At 41.5% G+C, this 24,388-nt stretch overlaps 1 protein-coding gene across 1 annotated transcript in view; it reads right to left on the bottom strand.

Moving 5' to 3' along the window:
• Positions 1–13,000: 13,000 nt before the first annotated feature.
• Positions 13,001–24,388, bottom strand: part of HS3ST5 (heparan sulfate-glucosamine 3-sulfotransferase 5) — a 98,767-nt gene continuing 87,379 nt past the window's right edge. The window contains exon 2 of the mRNA XM_044073458.1: positions 13,001–14,322. Coding sequence (XP_043929393.1) covers positions 13,392–14,322 — 931 coding nt within the window. The 3' untranslated portion in view covers positions 13,001–13,391. The remainder of the gene's footprint in view (positions 14,323–24,388) is intronic.

Raw genomic sequence — 24,388 nt, 5'->3', positions numbered from 1 at the left:
ACCAAGTTCACAGATGACTGCAAACTGGGTGCCATAATCGACTCTCCAGCTGACACAATTATCCTCCAAAAGGGCCTCATAGAAACAGACAACTGGTGCCAGAGCCATGGCCTCAAGCTAAATGTCAAAAAGTGTATAGTCATCCCCTTTGGCAAAAACAAAGTGCCCACAAATTACCACATAGGTGGTAATCCATTAAGTACAGAAGAAGTAATTAGGGACCTGGGGACCCAAGTTGATAGCAATCTCTCATTTGACAACCACGTGGCCAAAGTGGTTAGAAAAACATTTTATATAGCCCACCTAATCATGAAGGGATTCACATCTAGATCAGGGAGGTCATCGTGCCTCTTTACTCATTCCTCATCAGGCCCATAATTGAGTACAATGCCCCTTTTGGGAAGTACCTTACCAGACACCTGCAGCAACTGGAAAGACCCCAAAAGTACCTCACCAAGAGGATCAAAGGGCTCAAAAAGATGCCATATGCTGCCCGGTTAAAGAAACTCCAGCTCTACTCAGTGGCATACCGCCTGCTCAGAGGCAATCTGTGCCTGACGTATAAAGCCATGTCCAACCCGGAATTAATGGACATGCTGCACCTCAGAAAATCCAAATCCCATCGAAGCACGGCTTGAGAGACTTGAACGTCAGCACCGAAATAAATAGGACATGCTGGAGGGACAGATTCATAACCCAGAGGCTCCCTTCACTCCGGAATAAAATCCCAGTCCAAGTTAGGCAAAGTCCCTCATTGACTCTCTTCAAGAGGAATCTTGATGAGTGGATGGGAGATCATAGGTTTACCCCGGGTATCACTTCTGTGTCACTGTTAGACAGAGGCACAGTATACTAACCTTGAAAAAGGGCATAGCAAAATTAATTTAAAATGGGTGGCGAAAGCCAAACACACTCTGGCTAGGCTTATAAATGCCCTAGGGCAGTTAGCCTAGTATGAACCTATGATTCTATGAACCTACATCTGTGAACATGGTGGGTGTGCACTGTCTGCATGTACGTGCATGGCGGACACATGGGACGTGTGGCATATCCTGTTGTACACATTGTTAACATTTCATAGTATCTTTCAATGGCCAGTATGCATTCTACTACAGTTATGTACTAACATGGGTCCACATGTGTATATGACATGGGTTGATACTATGCTGTGGGTGATACTGTTAATATCTGTCAATGATTTGCGGTCTGGTCATATACACAACCTCAACAGCATGACTATAAGCAATCATTGGATGATGTCCTGACAAATGACACGCAGTTGTAGGGAACTCAGTAATAGTTGGATCCTTCCAGTACTATACTCTAACACTAACCAGTGGTATTGACCGCCACCCATTCCTGGGATCACACCTGTTTGGCATATAGCTCGCTTAGGTACATGCAAACACACTAGAGATGTGTCCATTCACATCTGGAAATGCATGCATTGGCCTACAATGCATTCCCTGGATGGGACGCATATCCTACACAAGGGCGTCATACAGACAGATACCTGTTGTCTAATACATGCTGTATAGCAGTAAGCCGGCTATGGCATAGTCATCCACATTTACTATACATACTATCCCATCAGTACCACATCAATGGTAGACCTCAACATGTATGTTTGGTACCAATGTGTACATACAGCCTCGTGTTATGTCATGTGTCCCTTGGTATCCACATATTTATAGGTATTGTGGAGTCCCTCTGTGTATCACATAAGACATTAGAGGCCTGAATGCATATCCACAAGGCAGATGTACACCTATACAGACTGTCCATTATTGCCAGTCGTTGTTTTGTATGAACATGTCTGACATATACCCCAGGCATATACCCTCACTCACACTACTCTTTAGTAACTGTCATGGGTGTGTGTGGCACAGATGACCTTGGCCACAGATCACAACAGTGGACGGCCTTGTCACATACATACATATGTGACCTACGATCTGAGAAGCAGCGGCACAACCTGTCAATGGAAACAGATGTATTCATGTAGTATGCAGGCTTCACACCTATGTACTGATTGAGGGGACATGTACACATATATATTTGCCACACAGATACCTGATGCGTGCAATGCACTTACTATTTTAATCATAATATGTCCTACCGTAGTAAAACCAAAACCCACACTGCATTGATCAACAGACACATTGTCAGTGTTTGCAGGATTCAAACCCCTACCTAACTTTGTTATGATACTAGTGAGAGACGCATTAATACGGCGCACTATTTGCTTTATTGGCTGGTTTTTCTTCTCCATCTGTATTTGTAGGATGGTGACATCATCAGACTTTCCAAAGAGGAATGTACCTCTTTTAGTGAGTTTTCCCAGTCTCCAAAAAGGGCACTCCTCTCAAAGGAAACTGCACACATACACACAGTCAGTGTTTGCAGAATTTAGACCCCTACCTAACTATGTTATGATACTAGAGAAAGACGCATTAACACGGCGCGCTATTTGCTTAACTGACTGGTTTCCCTTCTCCTGCTGTATTTGTAGGATGGTGACATCATCAGACTTTCTAAAGAGGAATGTACCTCCTTTAGTGAGTTTTCCCAGTCTCCAAAAAGGACACTCCTCTCAAAACAAACTGCACACATTCACACACCCCCCACACACACAGTCAGCGTTTGCAGGATTCAAACCCCTACCTACCTATGTTATGATACTAGAGAGAGAGACACACATTAACATGGCACGCTATTTGCTTTACTGGCTGGTTTCCCTTCTCCTGCTGTATTTATAGGATGGTGACATCATCAGACTGGACATGGTGATGTGTGTACACTTTGTTTTATGCCATTCCAGGAATGGTCCATGTGGGTCAGCAGGTATCACCAGCTTGAACAGGACCTCATAATCCTTACCTTGTGTGATCTATCTGTGGACACATTGACATTCCTTCATATGTCAACACATATTTATGCACAGCTTGTTGGTTATGTGTCTGGGATGTTGATAAAGGGCTATTCAAAGTCTATGTGAGACATGTGTAGCTGTGTTCAGTGATGTATGTCCTGTGTGGCTGCCTTGCAAACAGTCTAGCATGTTTGGGAACCATGATCTGCACATGAACATACCACAGTTGGTAGGGTTGTGTGTATCTCAGCTTCCAATAGCTCTGTTTATGACTTCAACCATGATGGACTCCATGACCTTGCAGATCAGACTTCATAGGCGTACTGGACTGTACTTCCCATGGTGTGTTGTGCACCAACACATGTGGGAAGTGCCATATGGTGTTGTAACACATTCAATGGTTCCACATCCTGTGTAGGGGGTGAGGCTCAGCTGACTGTTCAGGTGCAGGATCTGTTTGTTCTGTAGTTTATGCGTGACACATATTGGGAATCAATGTATTCCACTTGCTGCCATGTTTTTGGCATTGGGGGTAGCTGCTCATCCATTCTACATGTGATATCTCCTGGTATGATGATATGGACTATCGTCAGTGGGAGGTGGGTATGTATATATGGGCCTGTCTGTCAGGATGTCGGCATTGTCAGTCAGGTACAGTTTGCCCTGACTCAGGACATATATGGGTGTACATTGCTATTTATGACATAGCTGAAGGAGGTGTCATGATTCAGTCTGGACTCCTTTTCAGCTATTCTTTACAAAACACCAACGGACCTGAGCACTAATCCCTGTAATACTCTTTTACAAACTTAACACCATACTGATCCTTTGTGATCAGGCTACAGAGTATGTCATCATAATATCCTGACATGTCCAGGGGTCAGTTTCGTGTGTACTCTCCAGTCCAGCTGGTGAATATTGTGATGTTGTCACAATGTCACATCTGCCTCATGTACACAGACAACCCTCTACTCCTCCTCCTGACAAACTCAGATATATGTGTGAGATGCATCTATATAGACATACAGGGTGCTGAACTCTCTCGACCCATGGCTGGCACAGTCTATCAGGTGGTGAAGGTAACCACACGCACCACATATCAGTCTCACATATCCTCTAGTGACAGCACTCAAACCACATTATCACACATAGACATACTTGGATGCTGTAAATGAACTCTGCCTAAGCAGCAGAGACCTCCAAAGCAGACACACACACAACTGCTACCCCACTACAATACCCACATATCACATAGTTCACAATGTCAGTGTGCCACACAGTCAGTGCCCTTCTGGCTAAACAACACACCTAATACACTTGTAATAGGCGACACTTATTGTCAGACACACTGATGTACCACTCACCAGCCAAAACAAGGGAATAGTCACTTTGGGCTGTCTGTCGGGTGCCAGGATCTGCCACATAACAAATGCAGTCAGGTCACTCCAAAGCAAGTACAGGACTGGCGCCATCATTGTCCATGCTGGTGCATAAAACCTCAGACGTTACTCCCTGGACCACATGACATGATACATGGAGGAACACTCTGATCATGTAGCCCATGCCAGTATGACCCTAACCTTGTCTAGCATCTTACACCCACCAGTTATGATGTCACAGTATACAGACAGACATATCACTTTTAACAGTTGGCTAACAAATTGGTGCCATTCATAGGGGATACAGTGTCTGTCAGCCTGTGGTGACATGCTCGACATGCCACATAGCTTCACTATGGACAGCTTGCACCTGTCACCCTTGGACTTTCGAATGCTGGCTAAGGCTCTTGCTACAACCATAGTGCCTTTTTTAAGCAGGGCTCACATTACAGGTTAAATGAAACTAAGGGTAATGCTGCTCAACACCAGATGTGTTACCCTCATATTGCGGCCACTCAGAACTCTCCTCAGTATGGAGGATTGCGATATCTGTGCACAAACAGATGTCTGGTTCAGGCTCACTTATGCACACCAGCACTATCATGTTATGTTTCCTACCATGCTTTCTGACCACAAGACTTGGAACAGACAACACAACTAGGGGGAGTATCCATATACATCACAGATACACACACCTCCAGGTTAGTAGCACTGCACAAAGCATCACAGACCATACATATACAACTACCATTGTGCAAAACTGCCTTTCAGTTTGTTGCCTGCTACAGACCACCCTCCCAAACTCAGGAACCACACTCAGCTTTCATGGGAACTATGGAGAATATGAAGGTCTCCACAAACACCATTATATTGGGTGACTTCAAATACGCAAATATTGACTGGGGATACTACTCAAGCCCCAACACCCTCGCCCAACAATTGCTACAATTTGTAGACTCATATGCTATGGCACAACCAATTAGCACAGCCACAAGGGGGAATACATATTGGACCTGATCATCACCAACATGGGGACTCTATGTTCCACACCATCGATATACCCCTCATTGGTAAGGTCAGAACATACATGTATCTCACTGGACATATATATACCCTCCACACACCCATCCTGGGTAATCTTGGTGAACTTCTCATGAACCAACATTTCACTTCACCAAAGCAAGGTGGTATCCTTCAGAGACCCTGAGACAGTGGCAAATACGGCTCAGACTGCTGAATCCTTTACATACACATTCTATGGACACCTAGTGGACTGCATGGACTGTGCTATCCCAAATAACAACAGGACTCACTCCTCCAATGGCAGGGAACCTGTCTGGTAGACCCCAGCAATTAATAAGCTGTACAACATCAGGAGGAAGCTACTAGATGATAGAGCACAATCCCAGATGGGGAAGGCATCTGTGATCTGTACTAGCAGACAGCTACGATCACTCATGAACTTTACTAAGGGCCGCTTCTACCGGACAATTGCACCAGACATGTAGGACTACCACACGGCCTTCTTCAGTTATGTCAGGAACCTGGGTGGACACTCACTGATATGCTGTGAGTTACTGCATACTGACTAAACTTACCCTGAACCCACTGGCATTGCCAACATCCTGGCCAACAGGTTCAGTGCAGATGTCTCCTCCCCATCCCCCCTAAGGAGCAACTATCCATCCCAACAGAGTGTAACCTCCCTGACATCACACAGTAACAGGTGAGTGCTGCCCTCCCCAAAGCATACATCCCAGCATCAGTGGGACCAGATGGTGTCCCAGCTTGCATCTTACATGAGCTTCATGACAGACATAACCCTCACATTACATCACTGTTTAATATCGAAGTTACTACAGGATATGTACCCAAGGAATGGCGTACAGTGACAGTGGTCCCACTCCACAGAGTTGGTGCCACAATGGACCACAGATAATATTTCCCTATAAGCCTAACTAGCCTGTTCTGCAAAGCTATGGAGCGTATTGTCATGGGACTCATACACATAGATATTGGGAACCTATAGACACTGTTTCCTACACATTTCAGCATTGTTGTGGGCAGATCTTGCCTCTTGAACCTGTTTGTATTCTTTAAACAGTTAAGGACAGTTGTCCACACAGCCTACCTGAACCTTGCAAAACCCTTCAACACAATAACCCACTGGACCATTATGCATAGGCTCACCAGCGTCGATATGGACACATATCTCACCATCTGGATTGCTACCTGGATCAGGGATAGCACCCACATGGTCAGAATTGCAGGTGTCATGTCTGACTATACACCAGTTACACGTGGCATCCCACATGGCCCGGTCCTGGGACCTCTCTTGTTCAGTATATATTTGTCTGACGTACAGGCTACCATGACGGGAATATGGCTGACCATGTTCGCACTTGACTGCAAACTGGGTGCCATAATCAACTCTCCAGCTGCCACATGCATACTCAAACAGGGTCTCACAGAGATGGATGACTGGTGCCTGAGCCATGGCCTACAGCTAAATGCCATTAGTTGCAAAGTCTTCCCCTTTGGGAATAACAACATGCCCACACATTACCACATAGGTAGTACTTCATTACATATGGTAGGAGTTGTTAGGGGTTTGGGGACATGACTTGTTCGTACTGTCGCCTTTGACAATCACGTTGCCAAAGTGGTTGGACAGACCTTCTATATAGGCTACCTTATCCCATATGGTTTCACATCTAGATCGAGTGAGGTCATTGTGCCCCTATACTCATCACAACCATGCTTGGTTACAATGCCACATTTGGGGTGTACCTTACCCGACACCTGCAGCAACTGTACTGGCCACAGAAGTTCCTCACCAAGCAGATCTAGGGACTCACACGGATGCCCTGCACAGTTCAGATGCAGTAACTCCAGCTCTACTCAGTCGCTTACCACCTACTCGGATATGATGTGTGCCTGTTGTTTACAGATATATCCAACCCAGAATTACTGGACATGCTCCACCTCAGGATATCCGACTCCCTTGGAGCTACACACTCCAGGGACATATACCTCAGCACAGATGATAATAGGACATGCTGGAGGGACAGATTCTTATCCCAGAGGCTCTACTCACTCCAGATTGTAATCCCAGTTTCACATAGGCAGAGCCACCCACTGACCACCTACAGGAGACATCTTGATGACTGTATGGGTGTTCATATGTTTACCCCTGGGATATCTTCTGTGTCCCTGCTAGACAGAGGCACACTAGCCTAAATGGGCTATCTTGTGTGACCTACTATTCACACACACAGTGTAGTAATCTGACAGGGTTGCGAATGCCAAACACACTATGGCTAGGCTTGTATATGCCCTAGAGCAGATAGCCTAGTATCGACCTCTGAACCTATGCTAATGTTCGGGATGCACAATGTTTATTGCTGATACTGTTTGCAGGTCTTTATCGTCTTTGCTTTACCAGTTTCTATGAACAACTTAGGTATCTGCAGAACATATTTGATTATGACAGGGTTCCACTATATTATATATGTGTCTGTTGTCATATAACTGTGTGTACAAGGCGGATTTCTGGATAGTGAAAGGTTCCTGGGTTAACACATGCAACTAACAGATATGTGTGGCCCACTGCTGTACTTAGACATAGCCTAAGTGTGTGAGCATGCCCAGTTCAAGCTTTCCGTGTTTTGTTGCCTGACATTTGTCTCATTTATTCAAGTGTGTGAGCATGCCCAGTGTGACCTTTCAGTATGTTACTATCTGAGGTCCACTACATTTGTTGATGTGTGTGAACATGACCAATATTAACACTTATACTGTGTGTGTTGGAAGTCAGGTTCTGTTCTTACTGCAGGACTCACCTTTGTGTCATAACTCGACAGGGATTATGCTGTGCCTGCAGGGTTTCCATGAGATACTTTGCATAAACTTATCAACATTCCTTCATACAGGCTGACCACTGCAATACTGTCATGGTTTAGTGGTTCAGAACTTTAACTATAGTGTGCACAGTATTCTGGGTTCGAGGACCATCACTGCTTTATATTTTCATACTGAGCAGACCAGACTGCTTAAGGGCCAGTTAAGCAAATATGAGCATGTTGGCTTTTGTTCAGCTATGCCCTACTTTGACCAGGTTTGTCCGACATTGCTCAATATTCACCATCATTGCTGGACGTTGCCCAATATTACTCAACATTGAACACACTTGTGCTAGTTGGTGTGTGCAATTTTGTTTGCATATACTACATGGTGGTAAATGCTGTTTAGCACTGCTTAATATTGCTTAACACATGGCAATCATGCCTCAGGTTGTGCTGCAGGGCTGCCTATACTGCACATACTACACTCCCTGTACATGTTTGAAAGCAGGTAGTGTCAACTTAGGCATCCCTTTTACTATATGTGCAAGTCAGAGAGAGGTATCATTTCCAGAGTTCCTACTGAGGCAGTGTATGTGCTATGCGTTGCCTCTTTGCCAAGGCCAAAGTATACTGGGCACGCCTCCTTTTGCCTACTGGCGCAGGCTCAAGTTGTTCCTCCTCCGTGTCACGCTCTGCCTGTGATGGCCTTGGCAATGGTGGGGGGCTGTTTGGCCCAGGCCTATGCTGGTCCTGCTGCAGCTGTTTTCGCAGGATCATATTATTTAGCATAGCACATACCATGACAATTTGGGTACATGTAGTTGGTGAGTACTGCAAGGCTCCACCAGATGTGTCCAGGCACCGGAACAGTGACTTGAGCATCCCAAACACACGCTCGATTACATTACGTGTTTGTGCATGTGCCTCCTTATGGCATTCCTGTTTAGGTGTGTGTGTGTTTCTAATGGGTGTCATCAGCCATGGCTCCAGTGCATAGCCAGTATCCCCCACTAGGTGACCATGTGGGATGTCCCCATTGGCAAATGTCTGGTACAGCTGCGTCAGATGCCAGATAAGGGAATCATGGTAGCTTCCAGGGCAGCCAGCATACACATTCAGTATTATGCCCTGGGCATCACACATGACCTGGCAGTTGATGGAGGGGAAGCCCTTGCGGTTGAAGTAGACCCTACCCCGCTCGCCGGCTGGCACTTTGATGCATATGTGCGTGCAGTCTATTGCACCCACTACCTCAGGGTATTCCGCTATGTGCTGGAAGAGACGCATATTGCTGGCCAATACCTAACAGGAAATGGGGAAATATACATGATCGCCGACATGTGCTGGCTGACATGGCATCCAGGAACTGGTGCAGTACCCTGGATGCTGATGCCTGTGATATCCCCATCATATCACCGGTTGGTCTCTGGAAGATACCTGTTGCTAATATTCTTAGACCAACACATACCTTGGTTTCCACTGGGATTTGTTCCCCTCTGTTGGTTCTGTGTGCGAGGCGTGGCCTGCATAGCTCAACAATTTGCTGCAGGAGGTCTCTGTCCACTCTATAGCGCTCTACTATCTTCAGCTCATGTAGCCCCTGGTAGGTTACCCTGGGCCTGTACACTCTTCTCCATCTCCTCACTGTGGGTTGTCCAGCAGCATTTCCATTGTCACCACCCTCAGCATGTTGCATATGTCGCCTTATAACAGCAATGGCAGCCCCTAACATTTCTTTGTCTCAGTAAAGCTTTTTCAGTTTTCACTTCTATTAGCTTACTGCAGTGTCAGTTGTGAGAAACATAATGGACAGTTGTTTGCAGAGTTTTAAGTGCTAGGCTGGGCTGGGCTAGTGTACTGCCTGTGTAATTGCCTGATTCTGATTGTTTTCACCTGCTAGCTCTGCTAGTACTCCCTGGTAGCTTCCTACTATTTGTTGTGCTTCCTTTTTCCTTTCTGTTTCCTCGGGGGGGGCAGCACCACGCACACAAGTGCAAACATGCTCACAGCAGCTCACACATGTGCACACATGCTTACACGGACTAAAACTTGCTTATTCGGGTTAAAACGTGCGCACACCAGCGCAAACGTGCTTACAACTCCTTAAACAGCCTTATACATGCTTACTCCGGCTTAAATGCGCACACTCACGCTTACATGTGCACACTTTGTCTTACTTGGGATTACAGGCACGCACATGCATGCATACCTGCTCAGCAAGAAACTTTGGTGCTATCCACAGCATACACCTTCCATTTCTTGCCTTTACCTAACCTACCTGTTGACACACCTCTTTCCATGATGTGTAAATGACAGCTGACACATGCCACTCTGCTCCAATGAGCTTCACTTCTTTCATACATACCCCACTCATGATGTCACCTATCTTCTTCTCTGTTACTCCCCTTATCCTACTCCTACACTCCACTGACTGTGCTCATTTGATATGTAAACTTGCGATTCACTATCCTAACCCTCCTTTGCATAGGATTGCCTACTAATGCTTGGTTACATCTCTTAGATTGAGCTTCCTCCCTTAGCAACCTCTACTCGGTGGCCATGTTGTCTTCAGCCTGCCATTCCCTTGCATTGTACATTAACAATTTAAAATAAAATCCACATTTGTGGGTTTTAATTTTTAGTTTTCTGGTTTTTAGAGCGCAGCCCATTTGTGCAGCGCTGCACTACGCTTAAACATCGGAAATCGGAGAAAAAAAAAATTTTTTTCATATTGCATCGGGAAACATTGCCAATGGCTGTATATTTGGCCATTGGCATGCTTCCTGCACTGGATGCAACCTTTATTTGGAGCTGTCACGGCTCAGTTTTGCTATTTGCAGAATGGTACTCAGTTGTCAACTGAGTACATTTCTGCAAATAACACTGCTCTTACTTGGACAAGTTCGGGTTTCCTGAATTGCACATCTACCTCATTTACATGCCTTTCGCCTGTGATTGAGGTAATTTGCATATCCCAGCCCTGTCCGTGTAAGATCCATTTTAGGAGCTCTCTTGCACGCTCCTGCAGGCTGTTCCTGGATCGCTCGTCGGACATGATGGCTGCATGGAGTCTTACTCTACTCTTAGACTCCGTGCAAGCCATCGTGAATTTGGCCCATCTGTCTATTATGAAAGTACCTCTATTAGAATGTGCATTTACATAGAACATACTCTAAGTGCCATGGCAAGATTTAACCTAACATATGCCAAATATGTGTCTGCTACATAAGTGTGATTATTATAATATTATTGTTAACTATATCAGCATCTGTTTTAACTGAGGTGTGGCAATTTAATTTGTTTTATAGTACTTTAAATGATCTAAGTTTCTTGAAACAGGACAACAGAGAATAATTATTTAAATGTGTGAGAATGTGAACAATGCAGTATATTTTCTGCTTCCTACTTTACAGCTTTTCAAAATAAGTTCTCTACTTTTGCTGACATGTTATAGTCCCACAATTATGTTTGCAATATTTGTCTTAGAAAACACTATCTGTAATCCTGTAGTTACACCCTATTGTTGCAAGGTATAAACTGTTGTTCATTTGCTGATAATGCATATAATTTTAGCAGTTTACCACAGGAAGGTGTACAAATTTCATCCTTAATGTGGTAACTTGCAGGTGTGCTATTTAATACTTGTGTTACAGATTATACAGACTATGGCTTCTAGATGGAAGCTTTGCAGTTAGGGATTTGAATACCGTTTCTACCTTCTGGTGGCATTAGTGATGCAGAATTCCTTTCAGTAACTCCATTCCATATCCAGTAACTAATCCTTACTCTTACTTTCCAATGCCATATTCCTCTTCTTAACATATTTCATAGAACAACTATCTCTATTACTTTTATGTATGGCAATCTACTAATATTTTACATAGTTGTCTTATCTATATATCTCATACTCAGTCAAATCCTTCCAATCACACCTTGGTGTACTTAGTATTTTATTTTTTGTATATAATTTACACATTGATATATTTAACTGCTATGATATTTCTCTTACAAATGTTCTTTACACTTTTCTGCTACATAAATAACATATGTGTGCTCTAGTGGAACATAGGATGGGCTTCTTTGTTAGAGACTCTATAGAAAATAACCTGTTTTGTACTATATGTCTTTCTGTTAAAATGTTTAATTGTAATCTATTTTGGAGGTGTTTATGTACTGTATGTCTATTATAGTTAATTTCTTATTATTGTAATCTATTTGGAGCTTTTCTTCCCTGGCCTCTGCTGAAAACGGGCTCCTGGCCCAGACAGACACTCCCGGTAAACACATGTAAAACAAATAAATACTAACTAACTAACTAACTAACTAACTAACTAACTAACTAACTAACTAACTAACTAACTAACTAACTAACTAAATATGTCTCTGATGTCAGGCTTTGTCTTCACCAAATATGTTTCCAAATGACTGCAATTTCTTAATACTGATTCTTCAGTGCAGGGTGTAGCAGCAGAACATCTACATCATAAATGCAGACACAGCAGTACCAGCAAGATTTCATCAGAACATTTAGCAAAGTACCAGCTGCCAACTGTAGATCCATTTCTGCACTGTACACCATTTACACATTACCAGTTCTAGTTCTTCACTAATAGTTTGTAATTCTCAATGTATTTGCAAACTCCTGTAGCTAAGACTAATATTTTAGGTAACATGGATGTAACAGAAGTTTAAACTTGTTCTCCATGAGCCACTTTGTAACAACTTCAAAACAGACATGCATTTTTATATGCATGGTTTGCTTATGGAATCAAGCAGTGTGCCAAGTCTCTTCATAATGTACATGGGTGAGTATAAAACTATGATTTGTGTGCCGGTAAAAGTATTAAAAATGCAAACAACACTCTTTTATATAAATATAGAAATTAGCATTTCAGATTCCAGAATTGTGTTCCATATTTAATGAAAGCTCATTAAATATTTATTTATTTATTTATTTACATTACATGATTTATAGAAAGGGATTCTGTCAAAAGGCATACAGGGGCATTAAATACTCACTGTATAGCTTTTAAGCACTGACTTCTCTTTCTTTTTTAAATCTTCAGACAGACTATGATGGCTGTAATATCAACAGCATAGTAAGTTATATAGATAAATTATTTCTATAAATTCTACAGAAAAATGAAACAGATTCCATTTTATATTTGGTCACATATCATCTATATACATATATACAAGGAAAAAATTATTTTGCTAGCTTTTGTCCAACAAAAGTGCATAACTGTGTCAATCAGAATAATGTCATTTCAACACATAGCGCTATATAAAGGTAGTTTAGGGCCAGTTAAATGTTCTCCCTGTGATCTGGTAAAACTTCTGATTGAATGGATGAAAGAACTTTCGCAATTTGGTGATCACAGAAGGATCAACCTCTGGATGGATGCGTCCTTTACTTCCTGCCAGGCACTTGTTAAAGACAATGTTAAATCGCAGGCAGTAAAAACCCCTTGTTGCATTGTAGTACAAATTGTACTGGCTTATTCGTGGAGGAAGATTTAAAAACTTTTCTACAAGCTGAAGTTCTGGAAGTGGTTCTGTTATAAGCTGATCTCCGTCAACAATATGGAACTGTTCGATGGGGAAGTATTTCAGCCACCTCTCCAGATGTTTGGTATAGATGCTGGTTCGTACTGCTTTATATTTTGTATTAACCTCACAAGTATTATGATCTATTGCCAGTTTCTCAAATTTGTAGTACGTTTTATTCTTTCTTTCTTTACCCTCCAAAACTTGTGTATAGTCAGAAATAGCCCTGGTTGTTGGTTCTCTGACTATAATGAGTAACTTTATGGATGAATTCATTTTGTAAATTCTCTCAGGCACCTCCTCTGTGATGAAGTACGCAGGGCTTTTCTCGATTGTGATTTGATGAGGGTATGAAAATGGCATCTTCTTCCTGTACCATTCAATTCCTTTTGAGTAATTTTCATCATTATCAAAAAAATGTATCTCTTGAGAGGCTTTGACAACAGCAGGATGTAGGTTTAACATTTCCAAAAGGGCTCTGGTACCTCCCTTCCTCACGCCGATGATGATGGCTTGCGGCAGCTGCTGTACTAAATTGTAGAGTCGGATTTGTTCCTTAGTGGCATTGCCTTTATGGAAGTCATGTGACAGTCCATGCTTCTGTTGTGAGGGTCTCAGACGAATGTGCTCATGACTTAGAGCTCCAGGTTGACTTTCTATGGGACAAAGTGGTTGTAGCCTAAAAATGAGAAAGACAGCTCTTATTAGTATGGCTGTGTAAAGCATAATGGCGTTCTTCTATGTGAAACAAGCAGTCATATACTAACACCTGAAAAGATTATATACATTCAAAGCAATTAGCTAATGAAAGAAGTTAATAAAGCAAGCTAATAGAAACACAAAGTAATTCAAGTCAGTTTTAATGTACATCCACAAATAAAAAAAAATCTGGTGATAATTTAAAATGTGAAAGAGTATGCTGCCAGTATTATTTGCACTATGCAGTCTGTTTCAAAAAGTATGCAGTACGATTTTTGTCGTATGTGCACAATACTCAACAATTATTACAACTAAAATATAGAAACAATAATGGTTGACAATAAGAGAAACACAAGCAGTAAAACAATGTAACATCACAGATTGTTTAGCTGCAGACTCCCTTCTGTCTCAGTTCTTTTGTGTGGTCACTATCATTTGGAGCATGTTGTTAATTTGTCCATATACTATTTCTGTCAGTGTCCATAACATCTCTTATTTATAATTCATTTCCTGAAAAATACTACTGCTGCTGGTATATTTTTAATAAAGGTAGGCATTTGAACATAACATGCATACAGAAAATGATGTTGACACTGGTGTTTTACCTGTAGACTTTTATATGTTCACATCCTTAGACAGCCTAACTTGAAATGGCACCACAGGTGAAAAGCTCTATGTCCCCACCCCATGTTTCCCACTGCTCCCCCCTCCCTGAGTTTCTCAACAGTGGTCTCTCCACATCATGGAGTTTATTTTTTTTTCTGCCTTGTCTCATATTTTCCAAGAATAATCAGGAGACCCAGTACTGATTTATTTATTTATTTTTTATTTTACATTTGTTTACCGGGATAGTCTGACTGGATGTATGTCCATTTTCAGAGGAGGCCTGGGGAGAAAAGCTCCTACAGACAATATTACAAAGATTACACATCAAATTAGTTACGTAGAAAATATAAGATAAAGAGTTATATACAATGTTTTAGTATTGTTTGCAAAAGGGACTCACAGTTTACATGGTCAGACACATTAAAGCAAAACTCATCACACTGGTACAGTACATAGTTGAGTTAAGATATTATTCAGATATGATTTCATTTTATAGCTTAATCAGGGCTGATACATGGACAAAGCCAGTTCACTTTGAAATACTGTTTGATGCTTTTTTTGAAGAGACTTATGGAGGATTGAAGGGTTATATGGTTTGGCAGAGAATTCCAGGTTTTGCCAACAAAGCTGGAAAACAGGGATTCACCAGCTGAGTTATTAGCTTTGTAGGTTTGGACCAAGAGTTTGGTGGCAGATCGTAGTGACCTTAAGTTGTTGCATGGCTTTATAATATTTATGCGTGAGGGGGTAACCTCAGGATGGTAAAGAATATTGTGGGCTATTAAGAGTTGATTTAGTTGAATTAAGCTGGGAAGTTCTAGCCACTCTAGTTGTTTCAGGTTCTGGCAGTGATGGGTTCTATAGGTGGAGCCAGTGGCGAATCTGGCAATATGGTTATAGCTATGGGAGAGCTTATTCAGTTCAAATTTATTTAGGTTTGAGAGTACAGGAGAGGCTATTTAAACACTAATCCAAAACAAAAGACGCAAACACCAGCAGCTAACAAACTTGGAACTTTAATAACAAAACAAAAAACTTGGAGATAAAAACAGTCACAGTTGATGGCCTTTCTATTATCAACAAACTTAAAATGAGAACTTCTAAGCTGTAAATAGTGTTACTCATTCTGTATTTACTGTCTCTTTAAGATATTCCGAGGCTTTAGAGACCCTGTTACCTGACTGGCCGTTTTTAGACATGTGTTTTCATGAATTTCCTTTAAAAATAGTTTTTACTCCTGGTTTCATGGTTCTGATGATGTCTTTTATATAAGACGAAAGCACTAAACTGTGACTGTTTTCATCTCCACGTTTTTTGTTTTGTTATTAAAGTTCTGAGTTTGTTAGGCTGCTGGTGTTTGGTTCTTTTGTTTTGCCTCATATTTTGCTTTACTCTAAAGCTTTTTCCTGCCTCCCTTCAACACAGCCAAACTGGATTAGGCAACAATGCAATAACCTTGGAGGAAATAACTGAATTAAGCCAGTGATTTGCAGGCTGTGTGATTCTACATTCTAGGATGCATTTCGAGTTTTCTTCCGTGAACTTTTGCTCCAATGTTGACCTAAACTAAAATCATGAGAATGGAATGAAACTCAGACTTAGTCTGCAAATTTATTTACTCCTGCATCCTTCCAACATACCCTGACTGGCCAATGGTACACTATAATAAATGTGGAATAAGTAATCAAATTAAGCCAGTGGTCTAAGGGTTAAAAGGCCTCCAGATACAGGGGAGTACAGATGCTTTGAGGTATATTATAAAACTATTTTCCAAACTTTTGATCTGATGGTGGCCTGAATAAAAACATGAATAAGTAAAGCAATTCTGTAAGTGAAGCAATTCTGTCTTAGTTTTTCTTTCATGGAAGAAATAAGTTGTGATAAAATAGCAGTTCACAATAAAATAAGAAAAATAAATCATATCTGGGAATAAGGCCTGCCTCCCCTCAATAATAACAGTCACCTTCTGTGCTAGGTTGGGATGAAGGCAAAAATTACCACAGTCATGTATTTTAGGTATCTGCTGTCTAACATATATACAGCATGTGTCCTCATTCTTAGCCCACCAAAGACAGCCACCTGCTACGTGTCATTCTGCAGACAGACTGGGATGAAACTGGGATGAAGCAAAAGAACAAACAGAATGCAGTAACATACTAAGTTGTTGTTGTCAGGATGTATACAGTAGCATGACCCAGTACCCATATCCTCTAAAAAAGAGCTCCTGTTGTAGTTTTAGACTAGCAGACATTCAGAGCAGATGCCACTGCTAAGCCTGTGTCAAGATCCACTTATATAAGCTGGGGTCTGAGGGGAATCATTGTATCCACAGAGGGCCTCTGCATATTTTAATTACAATCCACTATGCTGTGTACACTGCAGACACCAAATTGTTTTAAAAATAAATAAACAACACTCATAATGATAAATCATTCCATCTGTCACACAATTGTGCATTACTCTTGCAAAGCCAGATCAGTGACTGTTTAAATTGTGCAGAGAACAAGAGTGTCAGTTACCTTCGTCCATCCTCAGACAATTGCTACCCCTACCACTTCTGTTTGCACATCAGACATCTGATAGTTATAAAAAATAATGGCTATTTAATGAATTTAAACTTTGTTCAAGGCAAACACTATCCAGACCAAACATTCCACGTTGCTTCACACAAATCGCATTTAATACTGCAAAGCTAGAATAATGGTTAGATAGTAGTTAATAATTTTCCTCCAGAAACTTCCTCATCAATTGTAGCCAATGTCTCTATATATATCTCAAATGTCCCTCTGTTATGAAATAAGAAAATAAAAATTAAAAAAAAAATACTGATGTCAATTGTATACAGTTTTCCCCTCCACCAGTAGTAGAAACAGGCAGCAGTCTGTGAATTGTTCATTCAGCAAAAGAAAGTAAACAATGAGTCTGAAGCCTGTTTCCTGAGAGTAGGGGGTCTATCCAGGGAACGAAAAGAATCCTGACATTCTTCCAATGCAAGAGTCATACAAACTAACTTGATGAGAATCATGTTCTATACATTCCTGCTATTTGTGGGGTTAAATGAGAAGCAATTGTTTATTGCTGTCAGAAGCATTTCCTGTCTATGATCAACCCTAATACAGTCTTTCATAAGAATGTTAAAAGGTTCAGACTGGTTGCCATGATACTTTTCTTTACTGAGGTATATGAAATTATGTTAAATAAAGTCTGGGAAGATGGCAACTTTACTAAATAAATAGCTGCTGACCGATGCATGTATCACCAAAAAGCAAGATTCCAGTGTCAGTGGGACAACACTGACCTCACCAGCAACTGCTGGTGGTAAAATGTTAAATAAACATAACACTGTAGATGAAGTTATGACCCCCCCACCCCTCAACCGAAAAACACTCTCATGTTGGGACAAACTTCCCCATTGAGGAGCTTAATTTGCTGTGCCGCTGATTAACTATTATCAATTCCAAGGTTGACCTAACCTGCAGCAAGCCCAGACTGTGCAAACATTAAGAAGGTCTCTCCCTAAAGCTGTTAATGGTTTTATCCCACTGATCACACTGATGATGAACAGGGTACAGGCAGACAGAAATTCTACCAGATCTACTTTGTGGCAGAAATTGATTCAAGCATTTAAAATTGCTTCAAGCATTTACCTTTATTTTGCATTAGTGCCTTTGCTTTCTTTAGGTTTCTCTTGACCAAGGTAATACAAGAGGTTCAGAAATCTATTGGTTTTATCTTTACATCAACATTTAGCTAAAGCATCACTATATTGTTAACTGAGGAAGAAACATGTATGTGTATTCTCCTGTAGACAATCAATAACTGCACAATGACAACTGCTGAAACCAACAGAGTTTAGGTTAAATTCTAACCAGTACATCATCTTCAAGTTAATATATGCTCCCCTGATACGGTTGTGATAGTATGTTTTTATTTATCCCCCACTGCCTGCCACGCATTAACCTTCTCTTAGCAAAATATCCATTTGTTCCTCTTCACTGAGGCTAAGAATCAGTCAAAAAGAGACATAATTAAGGCATATAAAAGTGCTATCTTGAGTTTTTTTTTCTTTTTAACACTACACCCCTGCACATACTCAATCTCATGAGGAAGGGTGGGATGTGCAGTGAGTCTCAGATCTGGGTGGTCCTTTGCATCAACAAGGAATAATTGCCAGAAAGCAACCCCACCCAACAACCTCAAAGTGCACCAGGTAATTTCTCAGGTCTGTGCTAGAAAAATCATACCCAAGCATGTACAGGCCTCCTACTCCTCAAAAGAGGTGAGTAGGCCACACTCTTTCATTCTTCCCCCTCTCTGCCTGTTTTATCCAGTGCTGGCTCTGCCCCCAGTTGTCTGGGTCACAGAAGGATTTCATCCTTCTGCTGAACAGAGCCAGGCCTATTATTCTGGATAAATTATATCATGAATTGCTTATTAAGATACTTAAATAGGTAAGCATACTTTATCATTCAAGAGTTAGCTACACCATACATTTTTGCATGCTAATGCAGCTTTAAGAGATAAAAAGGAAAATAATTCAAAATCCAGAGCAGATTCTGCATGACTACAGTTTAACATAAGAAACCTTTCAAAAGCAGTTGCAGATACCCTTTTCAGTGGGTTAAATTATCCTGCTGCAGCCTTCAATAAAATAAATCAGCACTGATATATTTTCCTTTTCAAATATGCCAAAGATAGGTAGAAAAGAAACCTCAGGAAAATAAATGTAGGTATATAGGTTTCATAGGTTTCATAGGTTTATACTAGGCTATCTGCCCTAAGGCATTTATAAGCCTAGCCCAAAGTTTTGTGGCTTACGCCACCCCTTATGTTAAAAAATACTGTGCCCATTAGTTTGTTGTGCCTCTGTCCAGCAGTGACACAGAGATGATTCCTGGGGTAAACCTATGATCTCCCATCCACCGGTCAAGATTTCTCTTGAACAGAGCCAGCGAGGTGCTCTGCCTCACATGGACCGGGATTTTATTCCACAGCATAGGGAGTCTCTGGGTGACAAATCTATCACTCCAGCATGTCCTATTTATATCCGTGCTAAGGTTTAAGTCACTTGCTCTAGTGGATCTGGAAGATTTGGATTTTTGAGGTGGAGCATGTCCATTAATTCCGGGTTGGACATGGCCTTGTATGTCAGGCACAGGTCACCTCTGAGCAGGCGGTATGCGACTGAATAGAGCTGGAGTTTCTTCAGTCTGGCAGCATATGACAGATTTTGGAGTCCCTTTATCCTTTTGGTGAGCAACTTTTGGGGTCTCTCCAATTGCTGCAGGTGTCGGGTGAGATACATCCCGAATGGGGCATTGTACTCGATCATTGGTCTGATAAGTGAAGAGTACAGGGGAGCAATGACCTCACTTGATCTGGATGTGAATCCCTTCATGATCAGGTGGGCAATGTAGAAGGTCTTTCTAACCACTTTAGCAATGTGAGTGTCAAAAGAAAGGCCACTGTCAACCTGGGTCTCCAGGTTCCTGATAACCTCTTCTTTGCTTAATGGATTGCCACCTATATGGTAGCTTGGGGTTACCTTGTTTTTCCCGAAGGGAATGACTATACATTTTTTGGCATTTAACTTCAGGCCATGGCTCTGGCACCAGTTATCAGTTTCTGTGAGACCCCTCTGAAGGATATCTGTGTCCGATGTACTTTCCACTATGGCGCCCAGTTTGCAGTCATCTGCAAACTTTGTCAGCCATAGTCCTCCTATGTTAGCCTGTACTTCTGAGAAGTAGATGCCGAACAACAGGGGGCCAAAGACTGAGCCCTGTGGGACACCACTTGTGACCAGCTTGGAGTCTGACATGGCGCCAGCTACTCTAACCCTGTGGGTTCTGTCCTTTAGCCAGTTTGCAACCCATCTTGTGACATATGGGTTTACATTTAAGCTGGTAAGTTTCTCTATAATACCCGAATGGGGTGTTGTGTCAAAAGCTTTTGCAAGGTCAAGGTAGGCTGTATGGACTGTCTTTTCCTCATCAATGGCCTTGGTGACTGTTTTGAAGAAGTCGACCAAGTTCAAAAGGCATGATCTGCCCTTGACAAAGCCAAACTGGGTCGGGTCCAATGTCTGCAAGTCCCCTTTGTCTTTGTTTATGAGTTCCATTATGATCCTCTCCATAGCTTTGCAGACCAGGCTTGTTAAGCTTATGGGGCGGTAATTACCAGGGTCCGTAGAGGCAACACCTTTGTGGAGTGGGACCACAGTTGCCATACGCCACTCCTTGGGCACGTATCCTGTGATAAGGCTAAGATTAAACAGCTGCCTTATATGCGGGTTTAGTTCCTCGTTGAGTTTGTGTAGCACACAGCCGGGGACACCATCCGGTCCCATTGATGCTGTGTTTTTAGCTTTAGAGAGAGCAGCTTTCACCTGCGCATTTGAGATGTCTGGGAGGCTACACTCCGCTGGGATAGTTATATATATATATATATATATATAAAATTCTCTAATCATTGCACATGCATAACCACAAAGCATGCAATGATAATACAGTTTTTTTTTCAGGGGACAAGCACTCCTGCACTCTTCATGCCCTCTGATAATTATATATATTAACTCCAAGATAACAAAATACCCAGGGATAAGCATCAAAGTGTGTGAACAGAACACATGCGGACCTTACATGTATCTATCTATTGTGTGTGCACGTGTGTGTGTGTGTGTGTGTGTGTGTGTGTGTGTGTGCGTGTGCATCCCCCCACATATAGATACACACACACACACATATATATATATATATATATATATATATATATATATATATATATATATATATACATATAAAACTAATATATATATATATATATATATATATATATATATATATATATATATATATATACATATATATATATATATATATATATATATATATACACACACACACACACACACACACACACACACACACATATGTATTTGTGTGAGTTTAATCATGTGTCCTGGTACCATGAAATCTCAGAGATAACTTGTTCACTCAATTTTAGTTTGAAGTAAATTATTGTTCACAACGACTGTGCACTGTCTGGGGACTTGTCTCTCTTCCTCAGTGATATATTTCTATTGAAGTGTAAAGCAATTCCATTATTTACAATTGGCAGCTTCATAAAAATAAACTTAATGACAACTGGGCTTTCTGCATCTTTAGTTGGCTGCAACGTGGAAATACTGATGGCTCTGTTTACCCTGTTGTGTTCCAGCAATGCATTGCCAACCCATCATTAAATATGAAACATTTCTAAAGCAGAAATAGATCATGTGTGTCTCATCAGCAGTGAAATCCATCTTAGTTAAAAATGTCTGCTAAAGCTTAAAATGTGTGGATATAAGGAGAAGGATTAAAAATAGCAGCCGCTTTCAGGAAGTCATTTAGTAGAGCAGGAGATAAGAAAACAGTTATTTCTATGCAAATGTGATATTCATTTCTGCACTGTGGAACATTGCTTATATAAAGTAATTTAAATAGAAAATTGTACAGCTACATTCATTGCTACCACTTTGAAGTGTCATTTATCACATTTTGTGTGTATACTTAGCATTATCAAGTAGAAATCTACATCTCTTTCTCTCTGAAGTTTTAGCCAGCATTTTATGAAGGAGAAACTTCTCACATTTCAGCAACCATTCTTCAAACCTGATGCTTACTAGTACTGCTATGAAACTGCCTTCAAATAAATGTTCATGTTTTGCAAGTACTGTTTCTTGTGCCCATCTGGTACCATGGCTCTGTGTTTCTATTAATCATTTGTTAACTATGAAGACCCACTAAAAAGGCCATTTTTAAGGTGTGACCTGAGAGTGCAGTCTGGTTAAGTGACTTGTAAATCAGTAGTACTTCATGGTGGTGTGTTATGCACAGGATATTATGTACAATGTTTCTGTACACCATGCAAGTAGTTACCACGATTCCCACATCTGGTACATGTGTGATCTACAGCAATGTTTTCTGCAGGGGAACATTCAATAGGGTCGTCTATTTGGTAAGTGGACATATTGCCAACTGCTGAGGACACAAACTTACAGTTTTATGAACAATAGACCACTTACAACAGTGTTTACTGTTGTGTGTTGCAGGTGATGCTAGATATGCCTTGGAACTATGGTTAATGACCCCCACTCTATAGCTCCCAAACCATGGCAGAGATCTCATGCAAAACTGCACTGCCACAAACATCATTGAAAGTGTATTAAAAGTTATTATGGCCCACTTCCACTGCCTGGATACATGAAGTGATACACAGCAGTAATCTCTGGAGACCTGCATCAAGATATTTCTCTTCTGTGCCATGATACACAGTATGATGTGATGCAAACAGTTACATGAATTGGCCACTGGCTGATATTCCTGTGTCAGCATTGGAGAAGGAGCTTGGTGAGGAGCTGTCAGAGGAGCTGGCTGCAGTTGTCCCCCATATGAGGCAGAGTTGGGCACAAGACATCATGGCATGGGTGAAGAGGTGGTGTCTAGCCCACAGCTGTGAACTATGACAAGATGAACACCAAACAAACCTTATGCAAATACACACTGAAGCTATGGATTACAGTGCATTTACTAGGTATGCTGTGCACCAGACATTACATACCCACATTAGTCACAATGCTGGACAGAATACTGTAATTATTTCTACAGGCAGAGGGGTATAGTGTCAAGGAAAATCAGTGTTAGCATAGATAGAAAGGTCATGCTTGGTGCTCACAGTAAGCACTAATACTGCTAATGAGTAACATGATGTCAAAGATCACTTCTTCTAGAGATGGGGTGAAGCTTCCCAGGTGGAGTGCTGGCTGTTTGCACTATGTAGCCCCACAGTGTCAGGACTGGAGGTAGTTGGTCTATGTAATTGCACAGCATGTTGGTTGCACATCTGGGAATGTTTCTGTCATCCCTGCTGTGGAGTTTCAGCAGAAAGATGGTGCCCACTGTGTTTGGGCATAGGTAGGTGTTAGCTGTGTTAAAGCTATTGAGGACTGAGTTGGCATTTAAATGTGAGGCAAAAAGTGTGTCCAGTACAGACAAGGATAGCTAACACTCTACAAAAAATGTATTTATTGTGTGCAGATCCCAATCAGTGCACTCAAAAACAAGGTCAAGGTAGTGTAGACCAGTTTCAGCAAAGACCATTCCTCAATACAAATCTATCACATGACTTCTGTTAGCCCATAATAACAACTGGTAATTATGACATCATGTTAAAGTGCTAAACTATAATAAAACAATATGAGAACATCCACAGCCAGGGGTAGTGGCCAGGTGAGCATTGACTATATTCAGATGACTCTGCATAGCCACAGGAGAAGCAGTCATGGATAATGTGAACACTGTATCCAGCTCTAAAATGATGTGTGTCATCTTTGCTATCCTACTGTGTACTACTGCAGCGTGCAGCCATCTCCTGCAGAAAAATGGTGGCTGGTTCCCTGG

Source organism: Protopterus annectens, chromosome 1.part1 (genome assembly GCF_019279795.1).
Source record: "Protopterus annectens isolate FY-2018-M chromosome 1.part1, PAN1.0, whole genome shotgun sequence".
NCBI lineage: Eukaryota > Metazoa > Chordata > Ceratodontiformes > Protopteridae > Protopterus > Protopterus annectens.
This window is presented reverse-complemented; position numbering and strand designations above follow the sequence as displayed.